General features: G+C 47.1%; 1 protein-coding gene and 1 long non-coding RNA gene across 18 annotated transcripts in view; one reads left to right on the top strand and one right to left on the bottom strand.

Annotated features, from left to right (window-relative positions):
* Nucleotides 1-15,496, top strand: part of DLGAP4 (DLG associated protein 4) — a 225,538-nt gene extending 210,042 nt beyond the window's left edge. For 13 of the 15 annotated variants that reach the window (XM_032295040.1, XM_032295039.1, XM_032295035.1 and 10 more), the window contains 3 exons: nucleotides 11,705-11,796; nucleotides 12,710-12,865; nucleotides 13,677-15,496. In XM_032295040.1, coding sequence (XP_032150931.1) covers nucleotides 11,705-11,796; nucleotides 12,710-12,865; nucleotides 13,677-13,895 — 467 coding nt within the window. In that variant the 3' untranslated portion in view covers nucleotides 13,896-15,496. Of the gene's footprint in view, nucleotides 1-11,704; nucleotides 11,797-12,709; nucleotides 12,937-13,676 lie in introns of all 15 variants that reach the window. The other 2 variants (XM_032295038.1, XM_032295037.1) reach the window with 1 other exon arrangement.
* Nucleotides 1-17,826, bottom strand: part of LOC116562742 — a 72,537-nt gene that overhangs the window by 9,112 nt on the left and 45,599 nt on the right. Inside the window, exons 4-5 of one of the 3 annotated variants that reach the window (XR_004274084.1) lie at nucleotides 12,149-13,102; nucleotides 10,677-10,748 (exon numbers count right to left, since the gene is read on the bottom strand). This is a non-coding gene — a long non-coding RNA (uncharacterized LOC116562742). Of the gene's footprint in view, nucleotides 1-10,676; nucleotides 10,749-11,795; nucleotides 13,103-17,826 lie in introns of those variants that run through there. The other 2 variants (XR_004274083.1, XR_004274085.1) reach the window with 2 other exon arrangements.

The raw sequence follows: 17,826 nt of genomic DNA, 5'->3' as shown, positions 1-17,826 counted from the left end.
TTTTTTTTTTTTTTTTTTTTTTTTTTTTTTTTTTTTTGAGACAGAGTCTCCCACTGTCACCCAGGCTGTAGTGCAGTGGCATGATCTTGGCTCACTTCAATCCCCGCCTCCTGGGTTCAAGCAATTCTCCTGCCTCAGCCTCTCAAGTAGCTGGGACTACAGGTGTGCAACACCACGCCCAGCTAATTTTTTTGTATTTTTAGTAGAGACGGGGTTTCACCATCTTGGCTAGGATGGTCTTGATCTCTTGACCTCGTGATCCGTCTGCCTAGGCCTCCCAAAAGTGCTGGAATTACAAGCATGAGCCACTGTGCCTGGCCAATTTTTTAAAATTTTCTGTAGAGACAGGGTTTCACCATATTGTTCCTCAGGCCTCAAATTCCTTGGCTCAAGTGATCCACCCACCTCAGCCTTCCAAAGTTGCTGGGATTACAGGAGTTAACCTAGCAGTGAGCCCTGCCTGGAATTGTTTAAATTTCATTTCAGATGGTTCATTGCTAGTGTAACAGAAATACAGTTGATTTTTGTATACTGATCTTGTATCTTGCAACCTTACTATACTTATTTATTAAGTCTAATATTTCCTGTGGATTCCTTAGGATTTTATATATACAAGATCATGTCATCTGAGAATAGAGATAATTTTACTTTGTTTTTTTCAATATAGATTGCTTTTATTTGGTATTTTCCCAAATGGCCCTGGCTCCAGTATAATGTTGAATAGAAGTACAAGGACAGACATCCTTATTTTTATCTTATTCTGCTCTTAGGGGAAAGAATTTGGTCTTTCATCATTAAGTAGGGTGCCAGCTATGGATTATTATGAACATATTAAATTGTATCTCATGGTACACATATACAAGGGTTTTCTAAGGTATGTACTGGGATTGGAAATGCTTGTCATAGGATATTTGTTCATATTTATGAGAAATGCCAAATTGTTCTCCAAAGTGATTATACCAAATAATATTCCCTTCAACACTGCATGAAAGAACTAACTGTTCTATATCTTTGCTTACACTTAGAATCTCTCTCCAGATTAAGAAAATTATTGAATATTCTTTTTTTACTCTGTCTACTTAGTCATATGGTTATTTTTTAATGTAAAAATGTGAATTCTATTAGTAGATTTTGCTCCTTTCTTCCTTTCTTTTTGAATTAATCAAGTGTTTCCACTTTTCTCATGTGAACTTAAGAAATTCTTTTAGTAGTCACTCTAAAAAGAGATTGTAACCTGCATCCTTGACTTTGTGAACTACCTTTATGACTTCCCAGACCGGAAAGGACGACCTTAGAACACTTTCATTCCATTTGTTTCCCCTCCTGATTTTTTACTACTGCTGTACTATTTTAGATCTAGATATATTCTTTTTTTTTTTTTTTTTTTTTTTTTGAGACAGAGTCTCGCCCTGTCACCAGGCTCAAGTGCAGTGGCGCAATCGCAGCTCACGGTAACCTCTGCCTTCCGGGTTCAAGCAATTCTCCTGCCCCAGCCTCCCGAGTAGCTGGGACTACAGGTGCCTGCCACCACACCAGCTATTTTTTTGTATTTTTAGTAGAGACAGAGTTTCACCTGTTAGCCAGGATGGTCTTGAACTCCAACCTCATGATCCACCCGCCTCAGCCTCCTAAAGTGCTGGAATTACAGGCGTGAGCCACCGCACCCAGCCAGATCTACATATATTCTAAATGCTGTAAGACATTATTTTATACAATCAGTATTTACTTATCTTTACCCATGTTTACCCATTTTGTTACTTTTCATTCATTTCTATATGTTACTTTTCTTTGTTTTCCTAAATAACATTTTACTATCCACCTGGATCTACATGTTACTTTTCATTAATTTCTGTATATCAGTGCTTCCACCTACAATTGTTTTCCTTCTGTCCAAAGAACTCCTTTTAGTATTATCTAATGCTATTTTACCTTTTTTTTTTTTTTTTTTTTTTTTTTTGATACAGCCTTGCTCTGTCGCTCAGGCTGGAGGGCAGTGGTGCAATCTCGGCCCACTGCAACCTCCACCTCCCAGGTTCAAGCAATTCTCATGCTTTGGCCTCCCAGGTAGCTGGGATTACAGATGCCCTCACCAAGCCTGGCTGATTTTTGTATTTTACGTAGAGATGAGGTTTCATCATGTTGGCTAGGCTGGTCTCAAACTCCTGGCCTCAAATGATCTGCCCACCCTGACCTCCCAAAGTGCTGATGGCTTACAGGTGTGAGCCATCGCACCTGACCTTTTAAATGTCTTTTCTTTTTTTTTAGACAGAGGGTCTCATTCTGTCACCCAGGCTCCACTGCAGTGGCACAATCATACCTCACTGCAGCCTCAACCTCCTGGACTAAAACAGTCTGAGTAGCTAAACTACAGGCACACACCACCACACCTGCCCTAATTTTTTTCTTTTTTGTAGAGATGGCTTCTTTTGGCTGGGCACAGTGGCTCATGCCTGTAATCCCAGCACTTTGGGAGGTCGAGGTGGGTGGATCACCTGAGGTCAGAAGTTCAATACCAGTCTGGCCAATATGGTGAAACCCCATCTCTACTAAAATATAAAAATTAGCCAGATGTGATGGCACATGCCTGTTATCCCAGCTACTCTGGAGGCTGAGGCAGGTGAAACCCTTGAACCCAGAAGGTGGAGATTGCGGTGAGCCAGTACTACAGCCTGGGTGACAGAGTGAGACCGTCTCAAAAAAAAAAAAAAAAAGAGAGAGAGAGAGATGGAGTCTTGTTAAGTTGCCCAGGCTGGTCTGAACTAACCCCTGAACTCAAACTCAGGCAGTTTCAGATCTTCTCTCCACAGATGTCCTATGTGTCCTCCCTACCTCCTTGCCCTGAGGTGATGACTCTGCTCCCACCTGCCTCACTTCACCTCTCCTGTCCCTGGGGAGAAGCTATCTGTTCTCTACTTGGGCACTAATTTGATTCCTTCTCACCTAAGGACAACCCTAATAGTTGTCCCTTTTCTCTCCAGCATAGTAAGCTGCCTTTCTCTGACAAGATCATTCTCAACAACATATAAACATGCTTATATTGCTCCATTAAAAAAATAAAACAAGGCATGGCACAACAGCTCATGCCTGTAATCACAGCACTTCTGGAGGCCGAGGTTGGGGGACTGTTTAAACCCTGGAGTTTGAGAGCAGCCTAGGCAACAAAAGCGAGATTGTATCTCTACAAAAAAAATTTTTTAATTAGCTGAGTATGGTGGTCCACCCCTGTGGTCTCGAATTCTTTGGCTTTAAGCGATCTCCCCACCTCAGCCTCTCGAAGTGCTGAGATTAGACCGTGTCAGGCCTAAAGATGTCTGATTGTCTTCTAATTTCCAGCCTTTCTATTGAAAAGTAAGCTGTCAGTCTTCCTGCTGCCCTTCTGAATATTAATTTTATCCCTTCTATCTGCTTTTAAGATTTTCTCCTTGGGTTTGAGTTTTACCAGTTTTACTATGAGAGCTAGGTATGATTTTCCTTTTACTTTTCCTGCTTGATATTCACAGGGCTTCTTGAATCTTGAACTGTAATCTTTGATGAGAAAGTTTAAGATATAATCTTGAACTATATCTTTCATGAATTTCAGAAAAGTCCTGGCCATTTCTTACTCAGGTTTCTGTTCCATTTGATTTCTTCTCTAATTGTGGGCTCTAATTACATGTATGTTCGACTGACTCTTATTTGTCTCTTTATTGTTTTATATATATGTGTGTGTATATATATATATATGATTGTGTTTTAGGTTTTGAGGTGCATGTGAAGAACATGCAGGATTGTTGCGTAGGTACATACATGGCAATGTGGTTTGCTGCCTTCCTCCCCATCACCTGTATCTGGCATTTCTCCCATGTTATCCCTCCCCAACTTCCCAACCCCCGCTGTCCCTCCCCTAGTTTCCCCCAACAGATCTCAGTGTGTGATGCTCCCCTCCCTGTGTCCATGTGTTCTCATTGTTCAACACCCACCTATGAATGAGAACATGCAGTGTTTGATTTTCTGTTCTTGTGTCAGTTTGTTGAGAATGACGGTTTCCAGGTTCATCCATGTCCCTACAAAGGACACGAACTCATCGTTTTTTATGGCTGCATAGTATTCCATGGTGTGTATGTGCCACATTTTCCCTGTCCAGTCTATCATTGATTGGCATTTGGGTTGGTTCCAAGTCTTTGCTATTGTAAACAGTGCTGCAATTAACATTCATGTGCATGTGTCCTTATAATGGAATGATTTATAATCCTTTGGATATATACCCAGTAATGGGATTGCTGGGTCAAATGGAATTTCTATTTCTAGGTCCTTCAGGAATCGCCACACTGTCTTCCACAATGGTTGAACTAATTTACACTTCCACCAACAGTGTACAAGTGTTTGTATTTCTCCACATCCTCTCCAGCATCTGTTGTCTCCAGATTTTTTAATGATCGCCATTCTAACTGGTGTGAGATGGTACCTCAATGTAGTTTTGATTTGCATTTCTCTAATGACCAGTGATGATGAGCATTTTTTCATATGTTTGTTGGCCTCATATATGTCTTCTTTTGAACTGTCTGTTCATATCCTTTGCCTACTTTCGAATGGGCTTGTGTTTTTCTTGTAAATCTGTTTTAGTTCTTTGTAGATTCTGGGTATTAGCCCTTTGTCAGATGTGTAGATTGCAAAAATTTTTTCCCATTCTGTTGGTTGCCGATTCACTCTAATGATTGTTTCTTTTGCTGTACAGAAGCTCTGGAGTTTAATTAGATCCCATTTGTCTATTTTGACTTTTGTTGCCAATGCTTTTGGTGTTTTAGTCATGAAGTCCTTGCCTATGCCTACGTCCTGAATGGTTTTCTTCTAGGGGTTTTATGGTGTTAGGTCTTATGCTTAAGTCTTTAATCCATCTGGAGTTAATTTTAGTGTAAGGTGTCAGGAAGGGGTCCAGTGTCTGCTTTCTGCACATGGCTAGCCAGTTTTCCCAGTACCATTTACAGCTAGTGCTCGACTCACGACCACGGTCGGGACCGCGGACCGGTCATAACACGATTTGGTCTTAAGTTGAGTAGGCTATATGTACAGTTGAAATGGTGCACGCGGAGATGATAGTGCTGCCAGAAGCTGGTCCGCACTGTCATACGCCCAGCTGGGCAACGTTTGCACTGCCAGACGTGGAGCAGTCATGGCTAGCGATTGTGGTCGTAAAGTCAAATGGTCGTAAGTTGCATAGGGGGTAAGTCAATCAATACCTGTATTAAACAGGGAATCCATTCCCCATTGCTTGTTTTTGTGAGGTTTGTCAAAGATCAGATTGTAGATGTGTGGCATTGCCTCCGAGGCCTCTGTTCTGTTCCATTGGTCTGATCTCTGTTTTGGTACCAGTACCATGCTGTTTTGATTACTGTAGCCTTGTACTATAGTTTGAAGTCAAGTAGTGTGATGCCTCCAGCTTTGTTCTTTTTGCTTAGAATTGACTTGGCTATCTATGCAGGCTCTCTTTTCATTCCATATGAAGTTTAAGGTGGTTTTTTCCGTTCTATGAAGAAGGTCATTGGTAGCTTGATGGGGATAGCGTTGAATCTATAAATTACTTTGGGCACTATGGCCATTTTCACGATATTGATTCTTCCTAGCCATGAGCATGGAATGTTTCTCCATCTGTGTCCTCTCTTATTTCGTTGAGCAGTGGTTTGTAGTTCTCCTTGAAGAGGTCCTTTACATTCTTTGTTAGTTGTATTCCTAGGTATTTTATTCTCTTTGTAGCAATTGTGAATGGCAGTTCGTTTTTGATTTGGCTCTGTTTAAGTCTGTTATTGGTGTATAGGAATGCTTATGATTTTTGCATGGGTGACAAGAACAAGACTCCATCTCAGGGAAATAAAGAAATATCTTTTTTCTGAGCACAGAGGTTCACACTGGTAATCCAAGCATTTTGGGAGGCCAAAGTGGGAGCATCATTTGAGGCTAGGAGTTACAGACCAGCCTTGGCAACATAGTGAGACCCCATCTCTATTTAAAAAAAAAAAAAAAAAAAAAAATTTTTTTTTTTTGAAATGGAGTTTCATCCTGGGTTCAAGCAATTCTCCTGCCTCAGCCTCCCAAGTACCTGGGATAACAGGGCCCCACCACCACGCCCAGCTAATTTTTGTATTTTTAGTAGAGACGGGGTTTTACCATATTGGCCAGGCTGGTCTTGAACTCCTGACCCCAGATGATCCGCCCACCTCAGCCTCCCAAAGTGCTGGGATTCCACATTCGTTCTTGAATGATACTTTCTGTGACTGTAGAATTATAAATTATACCTTTGTCTGAATACTTTTGAGTATATTATTTTACTGTTTTCATCCATTATTATGTTTGAGAGTTTGCTGTTTAACTCATTCCTTTGGCAGCAATTTTTCCTCACCATTTATTTATTTATTTTTTTTTTTAGGCTTTTAAAATAACCTTTATCTTTTTTTACGTTAATATGTAGGTCAGGTGCTGTGGCTCACACATCCCCAGCCCTTTTGGAGCCCAGGAGTTTGAGACCAACCTGGGCAACATAGTGAGATTTCATCTCTATAAGAAATATAAAAAATTAGGCCAGGCACTGTGGCTCACACCTGTAATCCCAGCAATTTGGGAGGCCGAGGCGGGTGGATCACCTGAGGTCAGGAGTTTGAGACCAGCCTGATCAACATGCTGAAACCCCGTCTCTATTAAAATACAAAAATTAGCTGGGCATGGTGGCACATGCCTGTAATCCCAGCTACTCGGGAGGCTGAGGCAGAAGAATTCTCTGAACCTGGGAGGCAGAGGTTGCAGTAAGCCAAGATGGTGCCACTGACTCCAGCCTGGGCAACAGAGTGAGTCTCCGTCTCAAAAAAAGAAAAAAAAAAATAGCTGGATGTGATGGTGCGTTTGTCTGTAGTCCCAGTTTCTTGGCAGACCTATGTAGGAGGAATGCTTGCACCCAGGAGGTTGAGGCTGCAGTGAGCTATGATGGCACCACTGCACTCCAGCCTGGACAACACAGCAAGAGATTTTCTCAAACAAAAATTGTAAAAAGCTAAAAAGTTTAAAATATAAAAAGTTAATGTGTGCATTACAGGAAACAAACAAGAAGAACAAAGTCATTCACAATCACAAGCAGTTTACAGTTTGACATGTTCTTCTGGGTCCTGTGTGTATTTAGACACGACATCCAATTTTATGGGATCGAGATCGTACTTTCCTCTCTTTGACTGCCTTTTAAGAGCTTTTCTTTGTGTTACTGTAAATAAGTAAGGATTTCACTTAGAATTCATTTGGCTTCCTGCCTCTGAGGGCTGGGGCAATTTCTGGAAAAAAAAATTTTTTTTTTGAGACAGAGTCTCACTCTGTTACACAGTTTGGAGTTCAGTGGCACCATCTCAGCTCACTGCAACCTCCACCTGCCGGGTTCAAACAATTCTCCTGCCTCAGCCTCCCAACTAGCTGGGATTACAGGTATGTGCCACCACACCTATTTTTTGTAGAGATGGAGTTTTGCCATGTTGCCCAGGTTGGTTTCAAACTCCTGACCTCAAGTGATCTGCCTGCCTTGGCCTTTGTCTTTAAAAGTGCTGGATTATAGGCATGAGCCATGGCGTTCATAACCATCATTTCTCTGAATTTTTCTCCCATCTCTCTGTCCCCTTTTAGAACTCTGATAGATGTATGTTCTTTCTCTTCCATGTCTCTGAATCCCTTTTTAGTTTGTATTTTTTAATACTGAGTTCCTGCTTCTGTTTCTAAAAAGGTACCCAGGTGCAGCCTTATAATTAGTAATTTTCAGGAAAACTTCCCTTTTAATTCCACTCTAAGCCAGGCACAGGCCCCTACTGTCTACCCTGGGGGACTCATTTTATTCCCCCCAGCTTAACTATTCATTTAAAAAAAAAGGCTGGGCGCTGTGGCTCACGCTTGTAATCCCAGCACTTTGGGAGGCAAGGCGGGCGCATCACCTGAGGTCAGGAGTTCAAAGACCAGCCTGATCAAAATGGAGGAACCCCATCTCTTAAATACAAAATTAGCCAGATGTGGTGCTGCATGCCTGTAATTCCAGCTACTGTGGAAGCTGAGTCAGGGAATCGCTTGAACCAGGAGGCAGAGGTTGCAGAAAGCCAAGATCGCACAATTGCATTCCAGCCTGGGCAACGGGAGTGAAACTCTGTCTCAAAAAAAAGAAAGTTGTTCTGTTGATGGGTCAGTTGAAGCATTTTGCACCTGGAGTCTTTGAGCCCTCCTCTCCCTGTAGGGCTCTGCTACTCAGGAGAGTCTTCAGCAGGGTTGAATCTCTGTGTGACTTTCAGTGTGGCTTTGTTTCCATGATGGCCTGATTTTCCTCCTGCTCTAGTTCCAGAGCCCCTGTTTTATCTCCTTCCATTTTTTCACTGTCTGTGCTTCGAGCTCTCTTTTACATATTCATGGATAAATGTTACAGTTTTCATCTATTCTTCCCTGGCAACAATTTCTGGTAAGTATTCATGTGCCATTTGCTGTTCCTGTAATATCTTTAACTCCTGTGTCAGCTCCCACTAATTTCTTAATGAGGCAAATTAAATTCTCCCTTGATGAGCTCTTGTAAGTCGATCATTGTGAGAGAGGGGCCGGGACTGTATCCCAGGCTGGCAGGAGTCCGTCCATGGGAATGGGTGCTTGGGAGAGTTCCATCCGGCTTTTTTTTTCCACAGGCAACTACAGGGCTGATCACCATGCAGGGCTGCCCCACCCATCATTCTTCTTGTTGCCTGCCAGGTTCAGGAAAGCTCTTACTGCAGTCCACACACTATTTTTTTTTTTTTTTTGAGACGAAGTCTCACTTTGTTGCCCAGGCTGGATCTCAGCTCACTGCAACCTCTGCCTCTGCCTCCCAAGTCCAAGCAGTTCTCCTGCCTCAGCCTCCCAAGTAGCTGGGACTACAAGTGCCTGCCAGCATGCCCTAATTTTTGTATTTTTAGTAGAGACGGGGTTTCACCATGTTAGCCAGGATGGTCTCGATCTCTTGACCTTGTGATCTGCCTGCCTCGCCCTCCCAAAGTACCGGGATTAAAGGCATGAGCCTTTTTTCTTGTTTTTAAGACAGGGTCTTGCTCTGTCACCCAGGCTGGAGGAGTACAGTGGTGCTATCATAGCTCACCGCAGCCTTGAAACCCTGGATTCAAGCAACCCTCCTGCCCCAGCCTCCTGGATAGCTGGGACTACAGGCATCCACCACCACACCCAGCTAATTTTTAATTTTTTTCATAAAAGACAGGGTTTCACTTTGTTGCCCAGGCTGGTCTTGAACTCCTGAGCTCAAGTTATTCTCCTGCCTCAGCCTTCTAAAGTTACTAGGATTATAAGTATGAGACACCATGCCCAAGCCTTTTTTTTTTTTTTTTTTTAATTTCAAATAAGAGATTATTGGGTGTGCTACTTTGTTTGGTTTTTGAGATGGAATCTTACTCTGCCACCCAGGCTGGAGTGCAGTGGCGTGATCTTGGCTCACTGCAACCTCTACCTCCCAGTTCAGGCAATTCTCCCATCTCAGCCTCCCAAATAGCTAAGATTCTAGACACACACCACCACCACCGCTGCCACCCCCCGCCCCCGGCTAATTTTTGTATTTTTAGTAGAGACAGGGTTTCACTGTCTTGGCCAGGCTGGTCTTGAACTCCCGAGCTCAAGTAATCCACCCACCTCAGCCTCCCAAAGTGTTGGGGTTACAGGCATGAGCCACCGTGCTGGGCCATGTTTTAGCTTGTTTGTTTTGTTTGCTTTTTTGTGATTTCTAAGGGGGTTAGGGATGGGTAGCATTGTCCTTATGCCAGTGCTGTATTTCTGTGGGGCGGGGAGACAAGGTCTCACTTTGTCACCCAGGCTGGAGTACAATGGTGTCATCACAGCTCACTGCAGCCTCAGCCTCCCTGGTTCAAATGATCCTCCAATGTAGCTGGGACTACAGGCACATACATGCTACCACGCCTGGCTAATTTTTCTGTTTTCTGTAGAGAAGGGCTTTTCACGTTGCTTAGGCCTCTCAAAGTGCCTGGCTGTGCCAGTAGTTTGTAATTTTTTTTTTTTTTTTTTTTTTGAGACGGAGTTTCGCTCTTGTTACCCAGGCTGGAGTGCAATGGCGCAATCTCGGCTCATCACAACCTCCGCCTCCTGGGTTCAGGCAATTCTCCTGCCTCAGCCTCCTGAGTAGCTGGGATTACAGGCACGCGCCACCATGCCCAGCTAATTTTTTGTAGTTTTTTAGTAGAGACGGGGTTTCACCGTGTTGACCAGGATGGTCTCGATCTCTTGACCTCGTGATCCACCCGCCTCGGCCTCCCAAAGTGCTGGGATTACAGGCTTGAGCCACCGCGCCCGGCCTAGTTTGTAATTTTTTGAGATAGGGTCTCACTGTGACACCAGCTGGAATGCAGTGCCGTGGTCTAAGCTCACTGCAGCCTCTACCTCCCAGGTAGCTGGGACCACAGATGCACACCAGCACGCCCAGCTAATTTTTTGTATTTTTGGTGGAGACCTACCGCCTTCAGAAGTGCTAGGATTACAAGCATGAGCCACCATGCCAGGCTGATGCCAGCACTTTAAAACTGGATGTCGCAATACAAGATCAACCTTGTATTCCTGAGTTAAATACTTCTCAATTAGGATGTTTATTTTTTACAGTTCTTCTGTTAGATCCTATTTGCTTATACTTTAAGACATCTGTGTTTATTCTTGGCATATCCTATCTGCTGTCAGCGTTCCTAAAACAAGCTGCATCATTTTCCATGTTTGTTTATTTTCTGAAATAGAATATGTAAAAAAGGGATTTTTAATTTCTTAAAAATACTTATGAATCTAATCAGATTTTCTATTTCTTTTTTTGAGATGGAATCTCGCTCCGTTGCCCAGGCTGGAGTGCAGTGGTACAGTCTCAGCTCACTGTAACCTCCACCTCCTGGGTTCAAGTGATTCTCCTGCCTCAACTTCCGGAGTAGGGATTACAGGCACCTACCATTATACCCGACTAATTTTTATATTTTGTAGAGATGGGGTTTCATCATGTTGGCTGGTCTTGAACTGACCTCAAGTGATCCGCCTAAGCCTCCCAAAGTGCTGGGATTCCAGGCGTGAGCCACCATGCCAGGCCTCTATTTCTTTTTTTTTTTTTTGGAGACGGAGTTTCGCTCTTGTTACCCAGGCTGGAGTGCAATGGCGCGATCTCGGCTCACCGCAACCTCCGCCTCCTGGGTTCAAGCAATTCTCCTGCCTCAGCCTCCTGAGTAGCTGGGACTACAGGCACGCGCCACCATGCCCAGCTAATTTTTTGTAGTTTTAGTAGAGACGGGGTTTCACCATATTGACCAGGATGGTCTCGATCTCTTGACCTTGTGATCCACCCGCCTCGGCCTCCCAAAGTGCTGGGATTACAGGCTTGAGCCACCGCGCCCGGCCCCAGGCCTCTATTTCTTAAGACCATGGTGGTAATTTATGTTTTTCTGGAAAATGTTTTACATTTATACTCAGTTTTCATATTTTTGCTGTAAAATGTCCTCAGAAAATGGGGTGGGGGTTCGTTTTATCAATATAGTTTGCGTTTTTCTCAATGAGAAGGGATTAATATGTAGATAAAATGAGGACCCCACCATCATGAAATAATGAGTGCTACCCTAAGAAGGTATGGGGGAGACGAAAGACATGATGCCATCCCAACAAACCCTGTGCTAAATCAGTCTGTTTTTTGCCTTCTGTTTCTCAGTCTTAGGAAAAGTCCTCAGTGCTGTGGGAAGTGCCCAGCTACTGATGTCCCAGAAATTCCAGCAGTTCCGGGGCCTCTGTGAGCAAAACTTGGTGAGTGTGATTGTTCTTCCTCCACAGGAGGGCGTCCAACCTGTGGCTGCCCACTACGCCCCAGATAGATTGTGCTTGGGTACCCTCCTCTATAACACAAAACAGTGCAGCTTCCCCATGGTGTTGGAAGGACAATGGCAATGTGTGTCAGTGTCTAGCACAAGAAAGGGGGCGAGGGCAGCCCTATCACATCTCTAATACCTTTCCATGTTGAAACAGCCATGTGGATGTTCAGTCCCCTAGCCTGGTTTATTTATATAAAATATGTTCTGTATCTAAGAAGACACTCAAGGTAAGAACTAAAGAAGTACACTGCTGGGATTGGTGGCTTGGCTTTCTCCCTCCCTCTTACCTGTTAGGAGGGCTGGCCCTGCTGGGGTCAGAAGCAAAGGCCTGGGCCATTCTGTTTGTGGGAATCTGTGCGCTCCCAGCAGGAGACAGTGGAGAGTGTTTGTCTCCAAGACCTACAGAGACCTGGGGGTTGCATTGTCATGGAACAGAGTGATACGAGGGAAACAACACGAATTCTGTGATCTTCCCACCTGGGAGTGAATCAGGCTTCTCTCGGTGTCACTGTCGCACCATGGCCAAGAACTTCTGTTTCTTCCCTGTAAAACAAAAACAAATGTCTGCCTGACCTACATTAGAGACAGGAGTGCTTTCCTCACTACAGCCCTACAGTGACCTCTAATCCTCATGATGAGACTGTCCCCAAGGATCCCCACCACTGGGCTGGTGCTGACCAGAACTGGCTTGATTGATTCATATAGATACTGACCAGGACACTAGACCTCAAGAGCCCCTGAGGGTAGGGTACTGGCAGGGCCAGGGGAACCATGCTTGGGTGGGGCGGGGGTGGGGGCAGGACAAGCCTCTGCCGAGCCGGCCCCACTAATCCCCTTCTGGCCCACAGAACCCTGACGCCAACCCACGCCCCACAGCCCAGGACCTGGCAGGGTTCTGGGACCTGCTACAGCTGTCCATCGAGGACATCAGCATGAAGTTTGATGAACTCTACCACCTCAAGGCCAACAGCTGGCAGCTGGTGGAGACCCCCGAGAAGAGGAAGGTGAGCATGGAGCAGTACGGAGGGGAAGTCCAGGGACAAATTCCTGGTCGGCAATAACGCTGCCCACATCGGTCAGTGCTGCTTGGCTCCCTTCTCCGTGTGTCGTCTTTGAGCTGGGGGCTCACGTCCATCACTGCGTGGGGTCCATGCTTGGCACTTGTCTGGCATGCCGCATGCTCTGTAGTTGAGGCTGCCCCGAAGCATGTGTTCTGCCCTGCATGTCCAGAAAAGGGGATCCTGGGAGAGGCACACCCACAGCCTCTGCACGTTACAACAGAGGAGGCAGTAGAATGCTCCTTTCTCCTGGGGCTCTGCTGCCAGGAGTCCTGGGGTCTAGAGCCAGTTCTGTGACCTTGTGGTAGCCAGCCTCTTCCCTGAGGCTTCCTTCTGCAAACCAGCAGAACCAGTGGCCCCTATTGAACCATGGCCCTTCTGCCTAATCCCCTAGAATAGCCTGGGAAGTGTGACCTGGGAGTCGAAGCCCTAAATTGAAGTCTGACTGTGTGACTTGGGCTAGCTCCTGCCTGAGTCTCAGGCTCCCAGCAGTTCAATGCGAGGGTGGACAGGGGGATCTGTCCGTCCCTTCCTGCTTGAGTGCCCTTGGAGTCTGAGCTTGCTTTCTGCTCCTCTGCCTTGTGCTCTTCCCACTGTCATCGCTTCTCGTGGCTTCCTGATTCCAAGTGTGTGTTGCTTGTGCCCGATGCGGGGAGGCTGGGGCGGAGACTCGCTGCCGGCATATGGTGGGGGTAGCACCACACAAAACGTGGCACCTTTATTTTATTTTTGTACCCTCCTCACTGTTTCACTAAAGGAAGAGAAGAAACCACCCCCTCCAGTCCCAAAGAAGCCAGCCAAATCCAAGCCGGCAGTGAGCCGTGACAAGGCCTCAGACGCCAGCGACAAGCAGCGCCAGGAGGCCCGCAAGAGACTCCTGGCGGCCAAGCGGGCAGCTTCTGTTCGGCAGAACTCAGCCACTGAGAGTGCAGACAGCATCGAGATTTATGTCCCGGAGGCCCAGACCAGGCTCTGAGACCATGCAGGAGGAAGGAAACGATTTTAAATCATTAAAAACACACACAAAAAAACTAAGTGCGAATGGAACAGTTTTCTCAGCCTTTGCTATGGTTATTCTGTCTAGAGACCCTGAGCCAACTTTCAAATTGACGCATATAAGGGCTCACGATTTGGCTTTTTTGGGTCCCTCCCAGCTTTAGGTTATGAAGATTTTACTCACAAAAAAAAATCAACAAAAGTCACGAAACTAGAAAACTTTTTTCCTCTTGCTGGCCGTGGTGGACTAGATAGATGGACGTCGGCACCTCCCGGCCCAGCCTCCGGACTGTGGTCTTTTTATTCGTTCTATCTGATGAGAACTCACACTAGCTTGTTTACAAGATGACGAGAGTCCAGGGGCAGCCTTGGACACCTGCCATGTCCCTCCTTCTTTCCCTGGCTACCCCAGCTCTGACCTTGGATTTTTCATTCTTACGTTTTCTCTTTTCCCTTCAGAGCTCACACAGCAGTCGCCATTGTGGCAAGCGGCTTTCTGGGTCTCACCCCTCCCTGTGGTTGAGGGCCCAGAGGATAGAGAGATGGACATGCATCCCCTCCCTCCCCCACCAAGTGCTCACACACAACTTCACGCACGCGCGCACATACACACACACACACACACACGCAGATGGAGGCATCTCACGGGGAGGTACCCCGCCAGCCCGAAGCAGTGTCAGGCAGGACTCGCTGCTGAGCAGATGAGGGAGGTTTTAGTCTTGGAGGGGAAATGAGACGAAGCCACAGTTATCACACCCCAGACTCCTGCCTTTTTATTCTCTCCAGCCCCTTCTTCCTTCAGCAAAATCTAGGACTCTGAGTGGCTTCCAGGGGGCTGTCTGTCCTCAGCCGCGCCTGTGTCCAGTGCCCGAGGGGCGGGCGGCGGTGTCTGTATGTATGTGTACATATGCACATAGACCTTAGAGTGTATATTTAACAAACGCCCATCTGCTCACCCATGCCCACCAGCGCCGCCGCCGCTGGCTCTCGGGGCACCTGGCAGGAGGCGGGTGTGTGAATAGCATATATTTTTACATGTACTATATCTAGGTGTGTGTACAAGTGTATGTAAAAATATATACCTTGTGTGTAAGCAGCCCTCTTTTTTTGGGGGGGGGTCTCCATCCTCCCTCCCCTAAGGAGGGGGATGCCCAGCCTCTAGTTTTCTGTTCTGTTGTTTTTTTTTTTTAAACCCCAATTATCCTTCTCTCTCTCCTGCCCTCCATCCCCACTCCAAGGGTGTCAGGAGCCCTGAGCTGCAGTGGCCCAGGCCTGCAGGGCGGGGTGGGGGAGGGCAGGGGCCCAGCCCCACAGCCAGCTCAGTACCCAAGGGGCTGCTCGACGCTGTGTATGCGCCTCTCTGGCATCAGAGACATCCTCTTGGCTGGCGCTTGCTGCAGCGGGGACTCCCCAGGTGAACCAAGGGCCTGCTCCGGGGCCCCATTCCAGCTTGGCCGCCGTCTGTGACCTTGGGCAAGTCACTTGACCTCTGTGTGCCTCAACTTCCTCCTCTGTAAAACGGGGACAGTCCCTCCTCCCTACCTCACAGGCATGTTGTGAGAATAAATGAGGTAACGTGTACCAAGGGCTCGTGGCATTATTGCAGGGGGATGAGCAGGATGGGCCCAGGAAACTGAGCCAGACCCCTCACAAGAGGCAGCTCTGTGGAGACAGCCTGATGGGAGTGCTGGCCGGGATGTCAGCTGTCACACGCCAGCTCTTTGATCTGAGGCAGGCAGACGGAGCTGACCATCCCCTCTCCCAAAAATGAGTGTGCAAACTCACCAGCTTCCTGTTTGAAATAAAACTTTGGAAGATAGATGTTATCACAGGAGCCAGGATAGGCCGATAAAGACCACCCTAGAGGACATCCCCCACAGATCCAGTCTGCACATTCTCCAGGGCAGAGTACCTATCTCCCCCTGCCTGGCAGCTATTTCCACCCTGTCAGCTGCAAGCCCTGACTCGCATCTCCAGGGCACCTCCTCTATAGGCCCAGTGCCGGGGCCGGCCCCGGGGCCAAGCTCACTCTGGTGAGGGAGACAGATACTGAACGGGGCAGATAAAGTCAAGTCAACAGGTGGTGGAAATCAAGATGCAGCAGAATGAGGCTGCAGGACCCCAAGTGGGACAGCCAAACCCAGCCTGGGCAGGAGTGTGTTATGGTAGAGACTGGAGGGATGAGTAGGTAACCAGCTTTGGGGGAAGAGAGCAGCATGCATTCCAGGCGCAACAAACAGGAGGTGCCAAGCCCTCATGGTAGAAACATTTTTTTTTCCAAGACACAGTCTTGCTTTGTCACCCAGGCTGGAGTGCAGCGAAACAATCTTGGCTTACTGCAACCTCCGCCTACCAGGCTCAAGCAATTCTCCTGTCTCGGCCTCCCGAGTAGCTGGGATGACGTGCCTGCCACCACACCCGGTTAATTCTGTATTTTTAGTAGAGACAGGATTTCACCATGTTGGCCAGGCTGGTCTTGAACTCCTGACCTCAGGTGATCCGCCCACCTCGGCCTCCCAAAGTGCTGGGATTACACACATGAGCCACCATGCCCAGACAGAACATGCCTTTTAGGAAGTTCTCCGGCTAGGCTCTGGAGCCACAGATTCCTGGTCTCCTCCCTTGGCCTAACCCAGCCAAGAAGCTCATGACCTCAGGCCCAGGGGATGCATGGACCCTACCTTCCCAGCAGCTTTGTTCAGGCTGCTCAGCCCTCCCCAGCAAGGTCCCAGGAGCCCATCCCAACTGTGTGGCCAGACTCCTATGCTTGGAGCAGCCCTTGTCCCTGGATCCCAATACACCTGTGACCACAGGTGGCTCGGATTAACTCCCAGGGCTGGTACCTTCCCAGACCTACGCCTACCCTGAGACCCAGCTGGGGGTGATCTGAAGGGTAAGTGAGGAAGTTTCTGATTGCATCAGGCATTACAGCAGGTGTTCAGAGGTGCGACAGTGCAGGGTGGGAGGCCATCGTGCAGCTAGCAGCCTGCTCCCCTGGATAGGCCATGGAGACTGGGGATAGACCCTTAGCCTTTCAGAGCCTGCTTCTGCTGTAGCAGGGGAAGGACCTTGAGTGTTGGATTAGGGTCTCAGGAGGGATCCTGCACTCTTATCAAGCACAAGATAGGGTAGGGGTGTCTGATGTGCAGAATCTGGACCCCCACGCTCAGCCCTCCTGGCACAACAGTAGAGAAGACACCCCCTCTGTTGAAGGAACAATATAATAAGACATCCAGTGGCCAGAGTCACCGATGACCAACATTTCGCCATCTGTGCATTCTCAGATACACACACATTGGTTTTCCCCAAGAGCCATGTGAGAGTCAATGGTATACACGGTGATGTTTCACCCCAAAACACATCATGCAACTCCTGCACAACCACAAAACCATCACCACCCTCAAACTTAAGGAAGGAATGTTCCAAGGAGCACCTCCTTTGCCCAGGAGGGCACTCGCTGCACATGTTAATACGACCTGAAGCACAGCCCACACGCCAGGTGCCCCCACAACCATGTCCCTCATGGCTTTTCCCTTTCATCCCTCCAGGGTCCCATTAAGGATCAGTCATTGCTTTCAGTTACCATGTGTGTCTTTTTTCTTTTTTTTTTTTTCAGACAGGGTCTCACTCTGCTGCCCAGGCTGAAGTGCAATGGTGGGATCATGGCTCACTATACCTCAACCAAATGGGCTCAATCAGTCCTCCTGCCTCAGCCTCCCAAGTAGCTGGGACCACAGTCACATGCCACCATGCTCAGCTAATTTTAATTTTTTTTTGTAGAGACGGAGTCTCACTTTGTTGCCCAGGCTGGTCTCAAACTCCTGGGCTCAAGTGATCCTCCTGTTTCTCAGTCTCCCAAAGTGCTGGGATCACAAGTGTGTGAGCCACCGCTCCAGGCCACCATGTCCTTC

The sequence above is a fragment of the Sapajus apella genome, unplaced genomic scaffold, assembly GCF_009761245.1.
Source record: "Sapajus apella isolate SASKATOON/1434 unplaced genomic scaffold, GSC_monkey_1.0 scaffold33, whole genome shotgun sequence".
NCBI classification, from domain to species: Eukaryota; Metazoa; Chordata; class Mammalia; order Primates; family Cebidae; genus Sapajus; species Sapajus apella.
Note: the sequence above shows the minus strand (reverse complement) of the source record. Positions and strands in the feature narration are given on the sequence as shown.